At 40.6% G+C, this 24,934-nt stretch overlaps 1 protein-coding gene across 1 annotated transcript in view; it reads left to right on the top strand.

Annotated features, from left to right (window-relative positions):
- Positions 1 to 24,934, top strand: part of LOC127570428 (FH1/FH2 domain-containing protein 3-like) — a 482,262-nt gene that overhangs the window by 388,045 nt on the left and 69,283 nt on the right. Inside the window, 4 exon segments of the mRNA XM_052016002.1 lie at positions 976 to 1,101; positions 8,392 to 8,526; positions 10,904 to 10,954; positions 13,231 to 13,439. Of these exon segments, the coding sequence (XP_051871962.1) occupies positions 976 to 1,101; positions 8,392 to 8,526; positions 10,904 to 10,954; positions 13,231 to 13,439 (521 nt within the window).

Raw genomic sequence — 24,934 nt, forward strand, 5'->3', positions numbered from 1 at the left:
AAGTAAAGGGAATTATTGGGAGACACATCATCGAAGGGATTGGCTTCAGTGATCCTAATTGATAACTTGTGCTATTTGCATTTTGGTTTTGTCTTTTTTTCAGTCTAATCCATGTACCCACAGTGGAATCTGTAAAGCAGAATAGCAATTCTAATGTAAACCAGCAGTTTATATATATATATGGATGTTAACTTGGTTTCACCACCTTTAAATTTAAAAAAAATCTACAGTAGAAATATGACTATCATAATATCTATGGTGATCAAAGTGTCAACTAGAGGTACTATACATAATCAGGCACTTGCTGCATCAGATGTAGCATGCCAGGCACATCTAGACCACATATTTGATATAATGCAAATATATATAATGATGTTTCATATATATTTGACATAATACACTGAAATTGACCACGGAGTCTGATATGACCATACAGATGATGGAAAATGTTTGGTAATACTGTTAATAAAACTGTTTTGCCTCAAAATTCATCCCTGGTTTCTAGCAGTAAACTAACTGAGTAATGGCGATATAGTGCATTGGATTCTGCCTTCAAGACTGAACTTTGGAGACAATGTGCTGTTGTCACCATTTAGCTTGCTCAACATCAGCAACTGAGGATGAACTTCAAGGGAACTGAAACTTGTAGCCAACAACCAGTTGAAGACAACTGGTTGAAGCCAAAAGTATATTGGTGGCAATTTAATATACTGCATTCTCCATAAATATACTATTACATTATTATTTTGGCTGGTTTAACAGTAAATGGCTGCTTTTAATTGCATGATGCACTAAATGTTCTGTCAGATGCTTGCTGGCTAACATTTCTTTCTTTCTCTCTTTTTCACTCATTTTGTTTCTCTTTCTCTTTCTTCTTCCACTTTCTTACTCTCCCTCCCTCTCTTTTCTCTCACTTTCCCTCCCTCTGCCCCTCCCCCTCTCACCCTGCCCCTCCCCCTCTGCCTCCTTCTGCAGATACAGCAGCTATGGCAGCAGTGCCTACTCAGGATCTCGACTGTACTCTGGGCTAAATGCACCCACCACCTCCAGCTTTCACTACAAGACCTCCGTCTCGCCTGCTCCTGAGGCAAAATCTGAAAGGTTTGTGTGATTATTCCCACCCCTAACTGGTCTTTGAGACTCTATTGCAAACAGATTTTGTGAAAATACACAGCTGCTCTGTGCCTATTAGATTTGCTTTTCTGCTTCATTTTGTCAGCTCTGTAGAATATCTGAACATGAACCGTTAACCTGTCTTTTTTCCTTATGGGTGCTGACACATCTGTGTATTTTTAGCACGCTCTGTTTTTGTTTCAGTTTTGTAGAATTCACTGCTTCCTTTTTATTTCAAAGCACAAATTCTTTTTATTATTTTGAGAATTTACTCTTGACCTGTGTTTGCTTTGAAAACACTCTTCCCATTGTGTTATGTGTTATTAGAGTTAGATAAAACAATATTTGACCTTGGGATCATCACAGACAAATGCTTAAAGAGGTGACATGTCTTCAATTCTCTCCTGGCTATTTGAATGTAATTAAGGTTATCCCATGAAATATAGTAGATTTCACACTTAATATAATCATACCCCAACTGATTTCCATGTTTCCTCATGTTATTTCAGAAAATGCATTAAATTGTAGCATAATTCATTATCAATTTGATTTTTTTCCCATAAGGACAATCTGCAACCAAACAGTTCAGATATAATACTAAATAAGGCCAAATAAGGGCAGCACAGTGCACAGCAATTAGTGCTGCTGTTTTATAGCTCCAAGTTCAATCCTGACATTGGTCAATGTGGAATTTGCACATTCTCCATGTAAATGTGTGGTTTCCCCCAGGTGCTCCTGTTTTCTCCCATATGGAAAAGACATGCTGGCTGATGGGTTAATTGGTGACTATAAATTGCCCCTACTGTAAGTGAGTGGCAGGAGGGGGGAAGTTGACAAGGACGTGAGAAGGAAAATGGGATTAGTATAGATGGGTGCCTGGCGGTCAGTATGGATGCCATGGGTGAGGGGCCTGTTTCCATGCTGTATGACTATGACAAGTTCAGAGCCTTACAATGTAAAGAAACAGACCATAACTACATAAACCGTCAGAGCAAGTAATAGGCAGTAATGTGGCTGTGAACTTGTACATTTTGCAGTTGGTGAGCTTCATGGAGTGCCCACTTTTATCAAGGAGCATGATTTTCAGTAAAGTGTTTTACAGTGATGTTGTGCTTCACCTTGACATTTTGAGAGCCCCTTAAGTATTTTGAAAGTTAATAGTCCAAATTTAATCACACATTCTTAAATGTGCAATATATTCATGTATATTTATTTTACTCATTTATGATGGAACTGCTGTTCTTGATCAACTAATGCCAAGAAATTGGACCCACGTATAGCTGTTTCATGCATAAATTGTGCATCGCAAGTAACAGTCACATGGTTTGAAGTGTTAGTGCCCACTTTTGGGGGGTGTTGGTGGGGAGGTGGGGGAGAATCTCCCACCCAGCAGAAAATTAGACTGGATATTTCAAGATGTCATTCCCCCAAAATCAATTTTCATTTGCCCATAATATTTCTTGCATGTGGTAATGGCATTGTGTGTGGCTCATTTTAATCGTTTAACAACCAAAATTGGATGAGAAGGTTGCACCCTATGACTTCTGTAATTAGTGATAGGAATGTGTGGGATGGCTGCCTATTTTAATCTCCTGGTGTAAGTGGGTGGGGGGGAGTTGATTGTGTTGGATAAGTAGACATTGCATCAATGCTGAGCTACATTTACAAATTGAAAATGTCTTTGGGTGAAACAGAAATTGACTCATTTTGAACTTGGTGGATTTGGCTTTTTAAATAAAACCCATTCTGCACTCACCTGCTGAATTCTTGAACACTGAAATCTTATGCTGCAACTTTTCATCAATTCTCCATGAACTTTAACGATAAATATTAGAAAACAGAAATGTACCTAACAACAGAACACTTTATAATTTGTTACCATTGATGTTTAAGTTTTGATGCCGCCATCTACAGAGAAATGGAAATTAGCTTAAGTTCTTGATCTTTTTGGCCATCATTTTCAGCAACATCCCATGAACATGGCTGATCTTCTGCTTCAATTTCTTGCTCTATACACTGCCCTTCTCTTGTTGCATGGAAGGCTGGTGGTAGGATCACCTGATGACCTGTTGAAATCTCTGCATTTATAATGCTTCCAATATTATATGGCTGTCATGGTTCTGACCACAAAATGATGGAAGGATGGTGATGTATTGTTCAAGTCACTTTGAGGAGTTAATAATTAAGAAAGACACACATCGATTTTAAATTCAATTAAATATTTTAAAATTAATTAGACTAACTATTAGAGTGAGAGATCCTGTAAATGCACAAACAAAATACAGGTTCTCTCCAGGTTACGACAGCATTCCATTCCTGTGAATTGTTTGTAATCTGAACAGTTTTGAAATCGGAAATACGGCCGTGAAGATGCCTGCAGTCCTGTAGCAGCGGGCAAATGCATCCCGCCGGTCTACCAAACGCTGCTTCGTATGCATGGGCCGCACTTGAGTCCAGCATTCTTAAGCAAGGGAGGACGTGTAAAAGGGTTGAAGAATACTTGAGCACTTGAAATGTCAATTCAATGGCATGGAATGCTTACGTTGAATTTGCTGCTCCTTTTCTTGAGTTCTGTAGATACAGAGGATTACTTGATAGGTCATTAGGTTTGTATACCTGTGGAAGCCAACAAATGGGCTCCATCTTCAAGATTCTAATTCCCCAATATGCATCAGCTTCATAAAATATAAATGGGGAATACATACTTAGGAGTACTTGCAAAGGATACAGGAAGCTGAGTCTTGGACCTATTATTCCGAAGCAGCTAAGTATTTCCTCATTTTAGTAAAAATATGCTTTCGAGTTTATCTGTAATCATGACATTATGAGACTCCTGTTAAGAGGCAACAATCATCCTGAAGAAATGACTATCCTTTCCGGCACATGTTTTGTATGATGGCTTTGTGTTCCTCTAATGCTCTATTACATGTCAGCGTATGTTTGTACTAGGATTACATAGAGATCTCATGTTGATGGATTGTTTTAAACTCCAACAAATTTCCACACTTTATCCTGAATTCCATTCCTCAAGGAAAGGGAAAGACATGGATGCTTGAGATCAAGACTTTGATGCATTGTAAAATCAACGTGGGGGGAATCCAAGTTACAGTTGATTGAAAAGTTAGATGTGCACAGTGCTTATTGGTGCTGTCACAGTCATAAAATTAAAATGATTCCACTCCTATATTACCTTCCCTCCCACAATACAAATTGAGTTGCAGATTCTTTTGAATTCGCTTGCTACTGAAGATGTTACTGGCTTTGTTCCCAGTATAATTCTTAGTCTGTGAAAGACCAAAGGATCTTTTATTATAACCGTGTAAATTGAATACAGATTTCAATAAGTGATGGTACAATGGCAGTATGTAGTAAATTATTCTAGATCGGGCTCAAATTGAATGCAAGCACAACATACTTATCCAGTGACATCCTCAAATGCTCAGAACCATGAGGAAACTTTACAATCCAAGTCATATGTTGCTATTTTGACAACAGATTTTATTTTTTCCATCAACGTTATGTAGTGCATTTTCTACAAAAAAAAGTGTACAATTTATACCATGCAATTGATAGACTTTCACCTGCAGGTTCATGTAAACTAAGAACATGGAACTTGGGACATGGAGCACAGAACAGTACAGCACAGGAACAGGCTCTTCGGTCTACAATGTTGTGCTGAACTAATTAAACGCCTAACTAAACTAATCCCTTCTGCCTACACGAGATCCATATCCCTCCATTCTCTACACATTCATGTGCCTATCTAAGAGCCTGTTAAATGCCTCCATCGTATCTGCATCCACCACCACCCCTTAGCAGCACATTCCAGACATCCACCACTCTCTGCGTAAAAAGACACTTGCCCCGCACATTCTCCTTTGAACTTACGCCCCCTCACCTTAAATGATATCCTCCAGTATTAGACATTTTGACCCTGGGAGAATGATGCCGGCTGTCTATCTGTGCCGCTCATAATCTTATGAACTTATATCAGGTCTCCCCTCAGCCTCCGCCGCTCCAGAGAAGACAACCCAAGTTTGTTTAACCTCTCCTTATAGCACACAATGTTGGATTCCCTTAATGTACGCTGGCCAGCAGCGCATTACTAAACCTTTCAGCTTTTTCCATTACGCAAAACGTAGCATTTCTTGGTACCAGGAATTTAAAATGGTTTGTGGATTTCTAGTGCAGCTCCTCTTAAGAGGCTGAAAAATTACTAATCAAACCAGCTGGCCAGTAGTAAGCAAAATTACATTGGTAAATTTGAGGTGAAACATTGTGAATAATATCATGCATGACTTTGGTGCACTAAACAAAATAATCTGTTTGAGTAGAGCTTTTGGTACCATATGTATTTTCCCTTTTATTAAAAACAGATGCAACTGTCGGTTTGTTATTAGAGCTAAAATCTCACTCTGTTGCTGTAGGTTTATTCATTTAAAAATAGATCAATGTGTCAATACTCAAAGATATCTCTGGTTCTGGAGCAGAAGTGTATAACCTTGATTTTTAGTCTGAGCTCTCCATTCCTCCCTTTTACTTATCTATTTATTTAATGTTCAAAATTATATTTAGTCACCTCATATGGATGTGATAAGATTTGCGTCATTTGGCAACTTTATCAACTTTAGTCCAGAAATCATGCCAGCCCACAGATATGACCACTGCAACAAGAGAGAGCATTCTTCTCAACTGAAAGCAGATTACATTCCCGGGAAGACTTTCCTTGGTTGTTTTGGTGGGGGGTGGGAGTTGGGGGAGTGGGTGTGGTGGAGATGGTACGAAGAGGTGCCTGGTATTTTTACCACTCTTGTTCCAGGCTGAATTGACAGAACTCACAACAATGTTCACAACACAAGAAAATAGCAGCAGGAGTAGACCATCAGGCCCCTCAAGCCTGTCCTGCATTTCAATGTGATTGTGGCTGATGTGCCCCAGACCTCAACTCCTCTTCTGCGCCAGTTCCACAAAGCACTTAATTTCCCAATCTTTTAAAAATGTATCTACCTTTCCTTTAAATAGTTCCAGTGCTCTAGCTTCCATAAGCCTCCCTGGTAGTGGATTCCAGAGATGTACCAGCCTCTGCAAGAAGAAATTCCTGCTTACTTCAGCTTTAAATGAAGACCACTTTATCTTGGAACTATGTTTCAGACACTCTCACTCATTAAAGAATTATTTGAATTGATCTAACTTCTCCTAGACCTTGTAAAGTCAGATCCCACTATGGATGCAAAGTGCACAGAGAAAAACCTTCAGTTAGGATCAGGCAGATTTATGTTTCAAGTAACTCAAAGATTTTGACCCTGCTGTCACTCAAACCACTAAACCTTCCTTGACTGGTCCTTTGACCTGGAGAGCTTGATGTTAATTTGAAGGGAAGAGGGGAGAGGGTTGGCTAGTTAAAGGTAGAGAAACCCAGAAGAATGGGTTTTCCTCTGATCCTACCAAATTTAATAGTAGAGCTCTATTTTTTGTAACTCCATTTTCCATCTAACCAGCTCAAGTTCTGCTCTTCTGTCATCATTGAAATGACTCTATCTAAAATCATAGTTTTCTTCCACTGATGATGATGACTGTTGTCTGCTAACTGACTTCAAGGATGTCTCCTTTATTCCTTAACAGTTTCTTTGTTTGCCTTTCTTTGTATGCTTTTTCAATGCCTTTCTACTGTTCACCACATTTGCTTGGTTTCACCTTGCTATCTCAGCATAGTGGCCAAAACTATACTGGTGGCTTCTCTTCCCAACTCCACACAATATCTTTGGAACTCCCCCTAGAGTTTTGTTCACATCCATTCCTTTCCTCAGCGACATCCTTATCTCAGCTGTAGACGTGGGATTAGCTTCCTTCCACCACTCCTCACAGCCTTTGCATTATCGGTATGTTTGCATGACATTTATCTTGAGGGATGTAAAATTTCCTCCAATTAATCACTGGTAAACCAAACCTTTAGTTTGTATTGTTCCTTCCAAAACCTCTAATCTTTTTTTTTCCCCAATTCCAACCCCTTCCTCAACCATGGCCTTGAGCTGAACAAAAGTCTTGCACAACCTTGGATATATTTGGTCCTGAGCTGACCTTCCAACCGCATTTTCCTGTACGATATAAAGACCATCTTCGTGACTTTGCCCACTACTGCAATTGATCTAAGCCACTAACTCTTAAGAAGATACTCACCCTTATATTTTATGACATGTAAGCTTCATTAGTCTAATGATGATCTGGTTGGTGCCCTGTTCCCTTTCTCACTCACCCATTGATGACCTGCATTGAATCTTGCCCGACCACAGATCTTGCAAGACCTTTACACCCTCATAGAACTCATCACTTCAAACAAGAATCTCATTCTGTTCTTTCACAGTCTTGTTCCTCCCTACTTTTTTTTCCACCTTCTCCGTCACTACACCACTCCCATTCCTCTAGCTCAAGCCTCCTAAGTGCTTTCTTCCTCCCCTCCCTGCCCAATATTCCAACATCATCGGTAGTGGTGCTTTCAGCCTCACGGTTTGTAATTCTCTTCTGTAAACCCTTCATTTTCTTTAGTGCACCTCCTTGACTGAATGTTGATTATTCTTCCTCCTATTTTCCCCTTCGGATTGCAATTTTCCATGCAGCATCTTTGGACATTTTGCTGTGAAGGTTATGTTCTGTTGAAGCACTGGACTGAGTATTGAACATATTTATTAAAGGATAGGTAGTTCTTGCTAGCAAGTTTCACGAATGCAGCAAAAACCATCAGTTTTAATATATGAAGCACCAACCCCGCTCCCCCCACCTCCCATTTCCAAAAAGGCAGTTTACTCCCAACTAAGCTTTCACTTTTCTGAAAAGAGAGGTGGAGCTTGGTGAACTCAACAGAGCAGAACTTGGAGTCTGCTGTCATCATGGATCAGACCAAATGGAAGCAGCAATGCTCCTTATGTCAGATGTGTCATCCTTATAATGTGGCTTTGCCTATCGTCTTGTGCTTCAGCTCTTCCTCGTGGGCTGTGACTAAAAAAAAGAAACTCAGAAATGGTCATTCAATATAAGCTGGTCTGTTGGTGTATTAAAAACAAGTAACCCTTTGTATGTGAGATGTCCAGAGCTCTTACAACAAATTTTCTGGTTCTGATGGTAATATTCATAGAGCAGGCATTCATAGAGATAGGGTAGAAAGCCAGCCAGTGAGATGTTTTCCTTCTAGGGAGGCTGGAACTTTGTAATTGACTATCTTATAGTCAATGGTAAAGTGGTTGAGACTCTTTACATGGCTTCATGTGTTTGGTTGGTCCACAGGCCAGTGCTGGGAGGTCTTTTGTCCTCATCGTATCGACAACATCAGGAATCGTTGGCAGCAGAGCGAGAGAAACGACGCCAGGAGAGAGAAGAACGATTACAGCGGATAGAGCGGGAAGAGAGAAACCGATTCAAGTAAGAATCCCATCATAGAAACCAATAAAAAGAAATCAGTAAGAGAGACAAAGGAACATGAACACTGCTGAATTCTCATAGACTACAAAGTTTCAATATTTGCAAATTTATGGTTGATTTGCATTAAATTGGCATCATGGCACCACTATTTGAAATCCCAGCCATATTCAAGGCTTTTCTTGGCCTTTCTCCAGGTGGTGAGTTTCCAGTCACAGCTTGGTTTTGAACAGAGATAAAGTGACTAACTTATGGGAAGATTGGCTGGAATTCTATGTTAAGAATGCACTTAACACAGACAAAAGCAAAGTGGAAATCCAATGGACTGGGAAAGCTATAAAAGGCAACAAAGGGACACAAGGAATATATTAAGAGCTACAAAAAGGGAAAATGAAAAATAGCTTGCAAGGGCTATCAAGTCTAATGATGAAAATTTTTTTATAAATATATGAAGGGACCAAAAGTGACTAAGAGAAATATGGGTTCATTAAAGACAAAAGATATACATTGCTATCAACAATAGCAGCCCTGTTAAATGAGTAGCTTGCATATGTATTCTTTAGAGGAAGGTTATTACATAACAGCAGTATAAGAAAAATTAAATATATATCAGAGTAAAAATCATTGAATTTAATGTTTTAACAAAAGGTAATGAAAATAATAACAAGGCTATGATTGATCCCTTGTGCCAGATAATTTCCACACAAAAGTATTAAAAGTAGTAAGTGAAGAAACTGTGGATATTTTATTAATAATTTTTCAAAACATTGTCAATTTGGAAATGAATCATTATTTAAGAAGGGTAGGAAAGAAAAGGTAATCAGAAATGATGAGAGTGGAAGATTGAGGAGTAATCCAATCAGAATGATTACAATGATGAAGACAACAGGATGGAAAGGGGGAAAAATTCAATTCCTTTACAGGTGGGAGACCCTGAACAAGGTGATTGTGAACCCTCAGACAAAAGGAGTTTATGACTGAGAATGATAAGTATTACATCTTGTCCATGTATCGAGCGAGATTTCTGCCCACCAGTCTGCAGCTAAAAATGACCCTATCCCAAATTTCTCATTTACATAAAAGGGGAAGTTGCTCACACCACTGATAGCACTGCTTTGTCATCTAGTTTGGAAGATTGACGTTGAAAAAAATGCGACGGTGCAGTGAAGGAGCTGCATATTTTAATGAAAGAGATGATTCTCTCTTCCAGAAAGAGCTCATGGTGCCCTCTTTGTCTGTTCCCAAACTGATTCTTGTCAGAAGCAGCACTGAGGGTCTTTCTTGCACTTTTGTGCAGGATGACTAAGACTTTGCACATCAATGAGGCTATCTGTTTAACAAATAAAATTGGGTCAAAATTAAAAAATGCATTAGCTGCTCCAAGTTCATTAATCAGATTTGAGCATTAATTTAGTATAATGCTTGTTTTTCAGTTATTTCATCTACTCTTTGACCATGAGCTCATGTTGTTTGTCACTTATTATCCATGTCCAAGGAAACCTCCATTCATCTTTATGATGTTTCCCACGTTCTTTTTTTAAATTTTTCCAACTACTGCTGAAAGTAAGATCCATGCCATCATTGGGAAGTTTATTTGACATTTCTACTGTTCTCCCTGTTTCTATTCTTCATCTCAAAGTTCTAGTCTAGTCTTACACATTCAGCAATCTACTGGGGCCAAGCTTGTTCAGCTGTCCTCCTGATTAAATCATCTGAAATTCTGGTCCTCCTATCTTGCCAGAGTCGTGCTGTGCCCTGTGCGAGTGACTTTCTCCAGCCATGCAAATTCTGATTCTGATCCACAGGTGACATCTCCACTATGCCTATGGAATTTTTTTTGCAAAGCCATATTGTCTTGCATTGAGAGCTTAGATGCAGTTGGGCTAAAACCTTCCTCCATAAATATTCCTATTTTTTTGAGTTTAACTTCCACCTGCTGACTTGTTAGTCAATGTGAAATATTTTACTTGGGGAACATTATACACATGCAAACTGTACAAATGTAACAAGATGTAGCCAACTACATGCTGTAAGTATGTCATTTTGGAAAGGATTTGTTGTATTGGAGGACATTAATGCTTTCTGCAAACATCGCCATTCATATAGATATACACAGGTGAATATAATCTTCCAAAGCTCCACGGAACTTAAATGTGAAGTCTCCCAAAAAATTGCCTTTCTGCTACCATAAAGGAAGTGGATTAAAAATGTTTCTTTGGCCATTAGTGTTTTAAGCAGATGCATAAAATGCCAGCCACTCTTTTAGCCTCCCTGCCTGATACTTGCTTCTTTTTAAGTTGAAGACAAATTTCTACCTCAGTGTTTGCTGATTTCTTGTCCCTGTCTTCTGATATCTTTTACTTTCCCTTCTGTCTTTTAGTCGGGGGTATATAGAAAAACGAGAAGAGCAGAGACTGGCAAGAGAAGAAAGGTTTGCTTATTCTGCTAGATGTGCACACAAATACTTATTTCAATTAAGTAATGTATTTTCTTGAATTTTAATCCATGAATTAAATGGTCAGCAATTTCTGACTGTGAAAATTTTATAGACCAAGTTTCATCATAGAACTGCCCACTTTCAGATGGACTGCAAAACTAAAGATAATCAATCTGGAAGTATCTCATTTCTCTGGAGTTCAACTATTAGCAAACATACACAAATATGTATCTTTTCTGATTGGATCCTTCACAAAACTTCATGATGAGCTTCTCAGAATTTCTGTCCAAAGTAATAGGCTGATTTCTACCACAATGGTGTCAAAATTAGGGTGATTTTGTTGGATGAAATTTCCAATTGGTCTGTTTTTTTAAGATGATCTGGAGCTGTGCACATACCTCTCTGCTATAAATGGTGCATTAAAACTGCAGGAGTCCCAGAGACCTGCTGACCAGACTGGAATTTGTCCTCTTCCTCAAACCACATATTGACTGCAGAAGCCCTGTCCCCACCAAACAAGCCCCACTGCCCCTCAGCCCACTCCCCACCTCCTCCCATCCATCTACCCAGCTTAATAGTGGCAACATGTCCTCTCTAAATTCCTTATAGTTTATGCAGGGTGGGTATTTTTGTTGCTGGTATATGAAACGATTCTGGCCCTTGAGGTTTGAAATGTTGTCCTAGCAAGAACAAAACAGTGTTAGAATTAGATGCTTGGCAGAAACATCACCAATGTTTCTAACCTCTGCTCCCAATTCCATTGATTGAGACTTTCCTTCATCATCATTTCCTTTTGCATTATCCTGCATAACTGAAAGCCAAATACCCAAATTAAGTCAATTCAACTGTTGCATGTGTTGATGTGCACAGACCTACTTAGGTTGAGTCAGTATGTTCCCCATTATTTGCTATTGCCAGTGGCATGGGTTTTATTTTTGAAAACTGTTGCTGCTTTGAAGTGAACTGAGCCAGAACCAAATGAAACGTAGCAAGCAACCTGTGAATCAACTGCTGGAACCAATTTCCAGTCTTCACAATGGACACAAGCTACACAGATGTAATGTACAGCTGTAAATGCAAAACAGGAATTTTTGTCTCCCAAATTGATGCATCCACCACCTCACTTTCTCACGCTTTTCTTTCCACCCCTTTAAATGTTGTTTCAGAGAACCTTGAAATAATAAAATGCCTGGGGTAAAAATGTACCCAGGTTTGAGGGCACATGGGTTTGATCACTAACTTGAAGATAGACTGTTTGAGAATTAGACTGCTTTGCACTGGTTTCAGCATCAAGCACTCTGATACAGATTAAAGGTATCTCTACTTGTCCCAATGTATATCTTTACTGGGCCCTACTGGCATTTCTATTTGCCACCAAATTATAACCTTACAAAATTGGAATTATATGATGTTACCTACTGTGTGTTGATAAGCTGAACTCAGATCTTGGCATGAGTATGCAATCTTTTTGTTCTTTTCCAAACATTTTGGGTGAAGTTATCTGACGAGGAATTCTACCTCCCACAACCATCCAAATATAAGAACTTTGCAGCTGCCAAGGAGGCAACTCACTTTTACCCCATCCTGTCTCCACTGAATTTAAACTTGTTTTCAGAATGAAATGCTTCCAAGGTGTGCATTAACATCCATTAATGTCCTTTTGTTGGTAACTTTTTACAATGCTACTTTCATAAACAAACATTAAATATTCATCCCATACAAATAGTTATTGGTAAAAAGAAGCTCGATTAAAAGAAATGTGAAAACGTTGGCTAGAAGCAGTGAGCACTGCTTTTTTTTCGTGCCAGTGTTTTTAAGTATAAAGAGTATGATTGGTAGCATGCAGCAATAAACAGTTCAGAAGCACTGTCTATGCAAATACAAAACAGATGTACTTTCTCTTCCAAAGCAGCTTTTGATGACTAAACCCAACATGACGTAAAATTCCATACTATTGGAATAGATGCAGGTTCAAGCAAGAGGAGCAACAGTTAGAAGGTGGTGAAAACTCCTATGTCACTTTGCATCAAGGATCTGCAAGGAATGGAAAAGATCCCATTGATAAATATCTCATGGAAACCATTAATGTGTCTTAAACTTTCTTGCAGTCCGTCTGCAGGTAAACTCGAGCGGCAGCCAGTTTGTATTTCATTTAGTTTCAAGCCGTTTACTTTGGCAGTGCTGCTGGCTTAAGATTCAAGAATGAAAGTGTCTGCAGTATAATGCATGCGATATGCAACATGCTGAAGCTTTTGTGGACTTCTTTTCAGATACAAGTACCTGGAAAAATTAGCAGCTGAGGAATATGAGAAGGAGGCCAGGAATCGGGTGCCCCGGGCACGCAGTGACCTTTCCCTCAGCCTGAGTTCATCTGCAGCCTCATCGTCTCCCGTCCCAAGTTGTGGGACTCCCCCTCCCGAGCCTTGGCAAGATCTCAAGTCTCCATCCACACAGAGTGAATCGCCTCAGCCTATAGAAGGTGAGTATTGAGAGAAAAGAAGTAACATTGCTTTCTGTGTGCGTATGCAAAGGTATTTGCTGGAATTTGGGGATCACCCTGATAATGGTGATTGTGAATGTGGATGTTGATTAAGAGCTTTAGAAAACTGTTAATTGCTACAGCAAGCAGAGGTGCATGGTACAAAGGCAGTACATTTACTGATTAAACTCGGGGCTTTAATTTCCACAGTTTGCAGGGCTTTAGGTACTGCCAAATAAGTTTCCAGTATTTTAACAGGCTCATTGACAACATATTGTAAAGTAGTAGATCACTGCAGTAAACATGCAAAAAGAAATCTGAGGAGCTTACAAATTATTTCTTCAGCTGTAGAGATTTATGCAGTGGCTATATGGTTGTTCATGCAATACATAATATTTTGTCCATTAGTTCTAATAAATATGAGCAAATAGAAATTCTAGACAGGAATCACTGCCCTGTTATTTTCTCACACTGAACTCTATACATGGATCATATTTGCCTCTTGATATGGATGCATAGGGGCACAGTAACACAGCAGTTGCAGATGCAGGGCCCTGGGCTCAGTTCCAACTTTGGGTACTGTCTGCACAAATTTGTGCATTCCCTCCATGACTGTGCGAGTTTCCTCTGGGTGCTCTGGTTTCCTCTCTCATCCCAAAGAAATACAAGATAGAATAAGTTGCAGGAGTACAGGGAAGTGAGGAGAGGGGAAGTGTTGCCAACGGAATTGCTCTCCCAGGTGCTAGCATGGACCCGATGGGCTGAATGGCCTTGTATCTTCACAAGTGTAAGATTAACCAATGTATTGAAATTTAAGACAGAGGTAACGTGTTTTGTGTCTGTGTGAATGGTGTGCGCGCCCCTGTCTATCTGTGTGTGATCTCCTCAGTCTCCTTCTGTACCTTTCCCAAAGGAGGTGATTTTTAATGAGATATAGTTTCACATAAACACTAACTCTCAGCAGGGTTTGTAACTGGTCATTAGATTTTGAAGAGCCTCACAGTTCAAGCTGACATTTTTTCCCCATCATGTACTCTCCAGGATTTCTGCAGTGATTGCAATCCATTGTGACTCTGATAAAATTAAAACTGATTACCAGGAGACCAGTCACCTCATATTAAACTAATATTACTTCCCTCCATCTACATCAGAGGAGTGCGATCAATTGTATAGCGTTCAACTGTGAGACATAGGGCTTAGTCTGGAATTTCCTTGATTTTACGGGCGGCACAGTAGCGTAGCGGTTAGCGCGACGCTATTACAGCACCAGCGATTGGGATTCGATTCCTGTCGCTGTCTGTAAGGAATTTGTACGTTCTCCTGTGTCTGCGTGGGTTTCCGCCAGGTGCTCCGGTTTCCTCCCACATTCTAAAGACGTACGGGTAGGTTAATTTGGGGCTTAAAATGGGCGGCGCGGACTCGTTGGGCTGGAAGGGCCTGTTACCATGCTGTATATAAAATTTAAATTTAAAATTTATGTATAATGGCATTATGTGATGCAATATGTGTATCCAGTTATCTATTGAGGGAGACTATTTAAAAGTATTTTAAATTGAATAATTTTCATTTATTTCCCATTGCCCTCTGGGAGGGCTCTTTATAGCAGCGATGACATCAGAAGCCAGTTGGATTATTGCCCAGCATTTGGTGGAAGGGAGAATCCGAATGAGATGTAAAATCACAACTAGCTACCCATCCAGATGTGTTGCACTACTTTCAAGTAGGGTAAACTATATTCAAATCTATGGCTCCGTGGCGGTATTCTTACCTCTGAGCCAAAAAATTCGCAGGTTCATGTCTTACTCCAGGGACAAATCTTACTTCAGGGATTTGAACATATAAATACTGAGGGAATCCTGCAACATCACTGTGCCTTTGCAACAAAAAGAACAGTAAACAAAGACGAGAGGATGGATGTAAAACAATCTCTGACACTAATCAAACAAAAACTTGGGAGTTTTGGTCAAGTTTTATCCTTCTTTTTATCCAGCTTTACTAAAGTAGATTCTTTATAGTTTCTGAGAGCTTGCAGTGCAGAACTCGGTTACTGATTTACATATAATACAACAAAGGCTACACTTTGGAAGTAATTCAGCAGCTGTAATGTGCTCTGGGGCATTTTGATTTCATAAAAGGAATCATGTGAATGCAAATTCTTTCCTCTCCTTTTATATAATAGAATGGCTCCTTCATTCCTAAGTATATTTTTTTTAGGCTTTGGAGTCAGTGGAACAGAATCTATGCTATGGGTTTTTAGTAGAGTGAGATCTAAACTTTAAAACTTAACAGGCTTATAATGTTGCTTGAAATATGGTGCCTAGCAACCTGGATATACCAGATACTACAAAACTTGCTGCAGAGTAATAATGGATAATATAGTTGCAGGAATATGGGGGATTTTCTCCTACCTTTGCTGTAGACCTTCAGCAGCTGCAGTGACACTGAACGTAAAACGCAATCAACAAATAAGGCTGGCAGTTGTGTTATTGCCAAAAATATAAATAGAAGAACAATTTTCTCATTTCTGTGCTCATACCATTAATATCAGTTTATATTAATGCAGATGTCACATACTGAAGAGTCCAATACCCTACAAGGTGAAATAATATTTCATTATTCAACAACTCAATGAAATGCCAGATGGTTATAGCTATTGGAAGCCACAGGAGTTCCTGAGGGAAGAATACCTGACTCCTCTTCAGAGGCTTCATCAGTGACTTTGTATCTTGTCAAAAATAGGCCTCTTTTTACGAATAGCAATGTTCAGTTTATTAAGTTGTTCCTCAGATAATGAATTAGTCCCTGCTCGCATGCGACAAGACCTGGTCAACATCCAGATCTGCACCAGTAAATGGTCAGTTAACATTTGTGCCACATAAGAGCCTGGCAATAAATTTGATGTGCAGTCATGACCATGTTAGTAATGATTAACCTCCCTGTACTCAGCAGGCTTTCATCAGTTTTTGGCAAAGCCACTAAACATCAACACATCTTATGTGAGAGAGGAAGCTGAAAAGAAGAGTTCTCTCCAAGTGAGGGAGAGTTTGTATCAGCCAAACAAGATGCTCTCCTTAGACAATGGAGAAGATTGGAAGCATGCAACAAATGTGATATTTTGCATACCATATTTTAGACCCAACCCCTGATGCAGTTGATGGTGAAGAAGATTCAAGTGCTGGGATTTGAGGTGGGCTAAGCTTGTTCAAGCTCAATTTACTTACCCACCTCAAAAGAAAGACAAGACTTGTGTCCCATCTGTTTGGATGGGATTCATATCAGGATTTGATTGATTAGAGCCCTTGGTCCAAAGTGAAAGAACAACATTCAAACTCTCTTCACCATCCAACTTCAGTCAGGAATTGTCTCTGAAATATATTAATTTATGTTAGGGTGGAGAAACATCATGTTTACTGCTTGCTTTGGTTAAGACACTTTTGTAATAGGTTCTTGGATATTTCAAATTTCCAGATGATAATATTCATAACTGCCTCAAATCTTTGCATTTTCTACCCTATTGAATGGCTTTTCCCAGAAATTTACAACAATCACAATGATCTAGTTTTATTCAAATGTTCACATAGTTGAACTCAAGAAAATGAAAACCAGGTTTCAATGGAGAGGATGCAGAGGATACTTATCAGGATGTTGCCTGGGATGGAGTTTAATTTATGAGGAGACACTGGATAAGCTGGATTTGTTTCCTTTGGAGTTAGGAAGACTAAGGGAGACCAGATTGAGATGTATAAAATGATGGACATAGGTAGAGTGGATAGTGAGAAACTTGTCCCCGTAATTCTGAAACCAAAGGACACAGGTTTAAGGTGAGGTACAAAGGGGTTAAAGAGTACTGAAGAAAATCTTGTCTCACCTGAAGGGAGGTTACAATCTGGAACACACAGGTTGAGAAGTGGTCACAACATTTAAAAAGTATCTGGATCAACACATGAATTGTCAGGGCATAGAGAACGGTATGGATGTGTGTTGGTAAAGGCAATTAGTATAGATGGGTACCTGATGGAAGCAAGAACAGGGTGGGCCGAAGGGCCTATTTCTGTGCTGAATGACTAATATTTCTCCCTCTACATCCTAGGAACTGCCAGATTTCCATGCCCTGCCCTGCCCTGCCCTGCTCTGGTATTAATCCTGACTGCCCATGGCCTATGCACCATGCCCCTACTCCACCCTATGGTAAATGCCAGCCTGCTCTTCGTCCTATGAAAACAGCAAATGCTGTAAACACTCAGAAGGTCAGGCAGCATCTTCCTGTTCTGACAAAGCGCCTCTGACAAGAAACATCAACTCTGTCTCACTTTCCACAGATGTTGCCTGACCTGCAGAGTGTTTCCAGCATTTTCTGCTTTTGCTTCAGATTTCCAGCATCTGCAGTTCTAATTTTCATTTACTCCCTTCCTCCTCCTCTTACCAGGAGCTGTCAAGATCTGGAGCAATTTAGGATTATAGGATAGGCAGTTTACTGTGCCAATACACAGCGTTTTTAGTCAAGTTTATCATTTGGATAATGAACCAGCCCAATGTTATCCAAGGAAATGTGTATAAAGATGAAATAATATAGGAAAATTAAATAAGCCACCTCTCCTAAAAGCATCAGTAATGGATGTTGGGTAAAATTCTCTTAGAATTGTGGAGACTTGCTGTGAGGAAACTTGTTTTTTAAAAATAGATGTACTGACCAGTTTATTAGCAAGCTATGCTTTTACTGCTTGGACCTGAATCCAGTTCAGACAACCCCATGTGAAAGAATTTGGACTGCCTCAGCTTGGCTTCCACTGTTGATAACTATTCATCAAAATAAGTGTGACCAAATTGGGACTGAATTGATAATCTCACTGAAAGAAGTGCAGAAAAAAAGTCAAGCTATTACCTTGAAGGAACTTTTCTGAAGGAAGCATTATACTTCGTGTGGCACTGTGGTTCTGGTCGCTGCATTACAGGAAGGATGTGGAGGTGTTGGAGAGGGTGCAAAAGAGGTTCTTTAGGATGTTACCTCAATAAGAGAGTATTAGCTATAAGGAGAGGTTGGAGAAACTTGAATTGTTTTCAGTGGAGTGTCAGAGGTTGAGGGCTGACCTGATAGAATTATGAGAGGTATAGGTAGGGTAGATAGTCAGAGACTTTTTACCAGGGTGGAAATGTCAAGTTCTAGTGAGCACAGCTTTAAGGTGAGAGGGGAAAAGTTTCAAGGAGGTTTACGAGGCAAGTTGTTTTACGCAGAAAGTGACAGGTGCCTGGAATGCAATGCCAGTGGAAGTGATGGAAGCAGATACAATGGCAACACTTAAGAGGCATTTAGATAGACACATTAACAGCAGGGAATGGAGGGATATAGACCAGGCAGATGGGATTTGTCTGGATTGGCATGATGGTCGGCACAGACATTGTGGGCTGTGAATGACCTGTTCCTGTGCTGCACTGTTCTATGTTTTATGTGTGATCCAAGGATGATGTAGGCTGACACTGGTGTCTAACAAAGATAATTTCCTAGCCCCGATTACAAAATATTCCTATTGGAAACCACTGTATGGTTCATCAAGCTATTTAAATACCATGACTTGGGGTTAAACATGTCCTTGTCATGGCATTTAAATGGCTTGATGAACCATTAAGTCTCAGGTGGAGCAGACGTGATGATAATCAGGGCTGGGAAACATCACTTGGGAGTACTGTTCCTGTTTGCCCTCCAGTGACCTTGTGTGTGGATGAAGACAATGGCATTTTCAGCTGTCATGTCCTTGCAATTCAACAGCTGACTTGCATGGTCTGGGCACGTGGTGAAGGGCCCCCTGAGACCACACCTTTGCATGAATTTCTGGCTCGCAGAAAGGATAGATGAGAGATAATTGGCAAGGAAATTAAGGAGATACTGTATTTTCTACAACTGGTCTGCGCACCTTACTTTCTTTCACCAGGTCTGGCCACTTAGTGCCTCTGCCTTATTACAGAGATTCTCTTGGCCCCAGTGAAGCATAGCATGGGAGGTTAATAACTTTCTGTCAATAGTGAACAGATTCTGCAGCCTTTAGCCCATCCTGTATCTCCCCAGAAACCAGAAGAAAATTTTGTGTGATATGCCGTGATTATATTAGAGTAGAAATGGCAAACAAACAGTGTTGAACACATTAATCCAATATTTTTAAGTGGCATTTATTTTTATGCAGATGTTGATCTGCAAAATAGCAGGAAGAGGGGCTGACCCATGAACGTAGAACAACGCAGTCAGCATTCCTGTCTGTAATTTCTACACCGTGATCTAACACTTAGGATGTGTGTAAAAATCAGGTTGCCTTAATGAACTCCAGATTCCAGTCACAGAACTGATAGTTGCTCTCAGAAGTGACTTAGAATTCACTACAACCCCACAGTCTGATGTAGCATTGCAGTGTAATTGTGAGAATTGATTACAATAGCTGGGGGTCAACAGTTACCAGGTGGGTAAATGAAATGAGTTTGAAGGCTTGTTAGATACTGTTGAGCTAAAGATTGATGGCGCAGCAGCATATTTTAGCACAGCTTTTCCACAGGTTACAAGTGTGCCAGAGAATTGAGCTTCGCATGCTTTTTACATGCAGCACTTTGGAATGGTGTGCGCGTTTTTCTCTGAAAGCATGAGCTATATATGAGGCAGACTTCACGTCTGCACCAGCTCAAAGACAGAATCTGTTTTCACTTATGTCTGAAATTAATGCAAGCAATTTAATACGTGTATGGGTCAGCTTAAAAAATAGATCAAGCTGAGCACCGGCCATCAGACATAATTACCTGATGAAGAGATTAATAAATTCTGCCGCTGGGCATTCGTGCCAGAAACTCCAGTTTTTGGAAATGTACAGAAGGATAGGAAAAGTTGGAGTCTGCTGGGGGCAGGTGTCCTGGTGGCACATTTCCTGTATTCCAGTTGCAGTCTGTACCAAACAACACAAGTCTCTGTGTTCACTTCCCTTGTGGTTTTCAGAAGTCCGCTTGCTTGTATGGGAAGGTCATTAACTTCTTGTTATACAAGCTCTCCTCTCCATACTTAACTCATTCGCTTAATTATTTTTGATGCCTTAAGAACTTTTTAAGAAAGCATTTTACTTTCTTCCTCCCACCTAACTATTTTTCTACAACGCAAGGTGGCACAATGTTATGAAAATTCTTCTTCCCCTTTTTATGTCCTGCTTCCTTTACTTGACGTAAAACTGAATTCAGTGTAATCAACCTGCTAAGGGGGTCCAGATACATTCTTGCTTGTCCTTGTCACAGAAGCCCCAGCTCACCTGCAGCAGGTGAGTAATAACATAGCTCTCTACATGCTTGCATTGCTACACTAAAGCCCATGAAAAGTTGGTGGACAGTTGTAAGCATAGTCACAGTTCACTTGCCATTGACAGTTCAGGCCATTGCAGGAATATGTTGCAGTTAATTGTCTTTTGTCCTCCAATCTTGTTAAAATGAGATTTCACTATTAGAAAATATGGTCATGTTATATATAGCTACAGTTCATTATCATCCCTCTGGAAGGTTTAAGTATGTCAAATTAAACACGTTTATCAACAGAACTGCTAAAATGACAGATTGGAAATCCAAGAGATATGTTATCATATTTTAACATTATTATTAACACATAACAGTACAGCACAGGAACAGGCCCTTCGGCCCACAATGTCTGTGCCAAACAAGATGCTGAATTAAACTAATTCTCTTCTGCTTGTTCATAATCTATATCCCTCCTTTCCCTGCATATTCATTTGTCTAACAGCCTCTTAAATCCCACTATCATATCTGCTTCCACCACTCCCCCCGGCAGTCCGTTCCAGGCACCTGCAGATCTCCTTTAAACTTTCCCCCTCTCACCATAAATGCATGTCCTCTAGTACATGACATTTCTATGCTGGGAAAAAAATTCTAACTTCACTCTACCTATGCCTCTCATAATCTTATAAACTTCTGTCAGGTTTTCCCTCAGCCTCCGACGGTCCAGAGAAAACAACCCAAGTTTGTCCAACCTCTCCTGATAGAACATACCCTCAAATCCAGGCAGCATCCTGGTAAACTTCTTATGCACCCTTCCCAAAGCCTCCACATCCTTCCTGTAATGGGCTGACCAGAATTGCACACAGTACTCCAAGTGTGGCCAAATCAAAGTTTTATATAACTGCAACATGACTTCCTGACTCTTATTCTCTATGCTCCAACCAATGAAGGCAAGCATGCCATATGTTTTCCTTACCACCCTATCTACTTGGGTGGCCACTTTCATTGAGCTATGGACTTGGACCCCGAGATCCCTCTGTATGTCAATGCAATTAAGGGTCCTGCCATTATTATATACTTTTCCCTTACATTAGACGTCCCAAAGTGTAACACCTCACACATGCTTGGATTAAAATCCATCTGCCATTTCTCTGCCTATATCTGTAACTGATCTGTCTTCTGCTGTATCCTTTGACAGTCCTCTACACTGCCCACAACTCCTCCAATCTTTCTATAGTCTGCAAAAGTACTAATGCACCAATTTACATTTTCATCCAAGTCATTTATATACATTACAAACAACAGAGGTCCAAGCACAGATCCCTGCAGAATACCACTGGTCACGCACCTCCAGCCAGAATAACACCCATCCACCACTTACCCTCTGTTTTCTATGGGGAAGCCAATTCTGAATCCAAACTACCATGTCACTGTGCATCCCATACATCTTAACCTTCTGGATGAGCTTACCATAAAGGACCTTGTCAAATGCCTCACTAAAATCTATGTGGACAACATCCACAATCAACTTCATCACCTCCTCAAAAAGAGTCAATCAAGTTTGTAAGACATGACCTACCCTACACAAAGCCATGCTGACTGTCCCCAATCAGCCCCTGTTTTTCCAAATGCATGTAAACGCTATCCCTAAGAATCCTCTCCAATAGCTTCCCTACCGCTGACGTGAGACTTGCCGGTTTATAATTTTGTGGATTATCCCTAGTTCCCTTCTTGAACAAAAGGAACAACATTGGCCACCTCCAGTCCTCTGGACTTCCCTGAGAGGGTTAGCCCTGAGAGGGTATTGATTCCCTCCAGTTCAGGTGCAACCTGTCCCTCTTGTACAGGTCCCACCTGCCCTGGAAGAGAGTCCAATGATCCATATATACGAAACCCTCCCTCCTTCAGCTCCTTAACCATGTTTTGAACTGCAGTGTCTTCCTATTTCTCACCTTACTAGTATGTGGCATGGGTAGTAATCCTGAGATTACAACCCCCAGAAGTCTTTTTTAACTTGCTACCTAACTCCCTAAGATCACTTTGCAGGACCTCATCACCCTTCCTGCCTATGTCATTAGTACCAATATGGACTGTGACTTCTGGCTGCTTACCCTCCCATCTCAGAATGTCCTGTACCACTTCAGAGACATCCTTGGCCTCGGCACCAGGGAGCAACACACCATCCTGGCGTCCCATGTGCAGTCACAAAAATGCCTATCTTTGTCCCTAATTATCAAGCCCCCTGTCACTATCACTCTGTCTGACTTCACCCCTCCCTGCTGAACTTCAGAGCCAGTCATGGCACCATTGACTTGGCAGCTGCTGCTGCTGCTGCCCTCTGAAAGGCCATCTCCCCAAGCAGTATCCAAAGAGGTACATCTGTACTGAGGGGAGGGTGACTACACCTGGAACCCTGTACTGTCTGCCTACTCCCTCTACCTCTCCTGGTGGTCACCCAACTACCTACAGTCTGCTTCTTAGGTGTGACTAAAACTCTTGTGCTCTCTGCATCACAGATGATCTTCAGTGTGTTCAACTCCTCCTCCAGCTCCTTGATGTGGTCAGCCTAGAGCTGCAGCTGGGCACACTTCCTGAAGGTGTAGTCATCAAGTCTCCCTGATCTCTCACATCCTGCAGGAGGAGCATGCCACTGCCCTAACTGCCATCCTGACTTCACTAAGCCTGAATAATAAAGTTAAATGACCATATCTGTTCTTACCTGTATGCTTACCTGGAATTCTATTCTAGTCTGAAATTTTATTTTCAGATTATACTTTTTCAGGCGAAGTTTTGGCATCTTTTTCACATCAAATTGTTGGAAACCAAAATATATTTAAATTTAATTGTAGAATGTAGTACTTTGGCTGCTTTGCAAACTCTTCACTCACTCACGACTGGGTAGGAACCCATCACAGTAAAAATCATGATAAGGTGTGCTAAAAAGGGACAATCAAATTGGCCATATGCTGTTGCAAGTTATCAGGGGAGAAGGAACTTCCACAGAATGGATCATCTCATTTCCTGCAACGTGATGACTTAGCTTGGCCCCTCTGTATTTGAGTAAATCTGCATGGAACAGAAATGGCAGGAAATTGGACAGGTATCCCTACATCATATCTCTGTCTCTCTCTGTCACTCTCTCTCTCTGTCACTCTCTCTCTCTGTCACTCTCTCTCTCTGTCACTCTCTCTCTGTCTCTCTCTCTCTCTCTCTGTCTCTCTCTCTCTCTCACACTCACACTCTCACACACACTCACACAGTGAACCATCAATGCATGCAGACTAAAATAGGTCTTGGTTTTGTTCCCTGATCTTTGCAGAGCCACCTCTGTCACTGCAGCGATAGATGTTTCAAATTCTGTCACACCTGAAATAGAGGAAAAGATTCAAGGATTTTTTTGTAAAAATGTAACATCTCCATTGATTTGTGGGAATCTATGGGCCAAGGATACTCAAATACATGAGGAGCAGTCAAGATGGCACTGACCACCTCAAGTCGAATCATCAGGAGTGCACAGAAACTAGCCATTAGTGACAAATCTCCCAAATTACCCAATAATTCCCTGTCCACTCCATCAGGCACTCCCTGCCCATCTGTCATAGAAGTTGTGGGTCCCTCATTTTTGCGTTACCAGCTGCATGAGAACACACAGAACCAGAGTGGAAGTAAATCATCCTCGATCCTAAGGAATTGGTTCAGGGAATGAACAGAGTTGGCCCTAATGCTCCTGGGTTACGGAGGGAAAAAGCAGCCCCAAATTTTGCCTGTGATTTTAATTCCTGAAGGATTGTGGATGTTCAGAGAGGACAAGACAGGGTTTCTCTGTGATGCCTCACAAAAATCAAACATCTTCTCTGTTCAAAAGTGAATGACTGTCCCTAGTCAATGTACCAAAAGGTGATTTGCCTCAGTGCAATTATATCCTGGTAAGACAGCAACATTTTCAGCATAAAGAAAGGGATAAATTTGGTGATAAAGAAGAAAGATTTTGTTGTAAAGTCTTTAAGCTGCTTTTGTGAAAGGCAAGTGATGCAGAGTAGGGTAAGCTTTTTTTTTGGTGGAACAAAAAACAAGCTGCTGGGGGAGCTCAGCATCTATGGAGGCAAAGGGATAATGTTTCAGGTCAAGAGTCTGCATCAGAACTGAGGATGTAAAGGGGAGGTAGCCAGTATAAAGAGGTGAGGGAGATGGGGGAGGCAGGAGCTAGCAAGCGATAGGTAGATCCAGGTGAGGCTGATTGTTTA

This window comes from Pristis pectinata, chromosome 5 (assembly GCF_009764475.1).
Source record: "Pristis pectinata isolate sPriPec2 chromosome 5, sPriPec2.1.pri, whole genome shotgun sequence".
Classification (NCBI taxonomy): Eukaryota; Metazoa; Chordata; class Chondrichthyes; order Rhinopristiformes; family Pristidae; genus Pristis; species Pristis pectinata.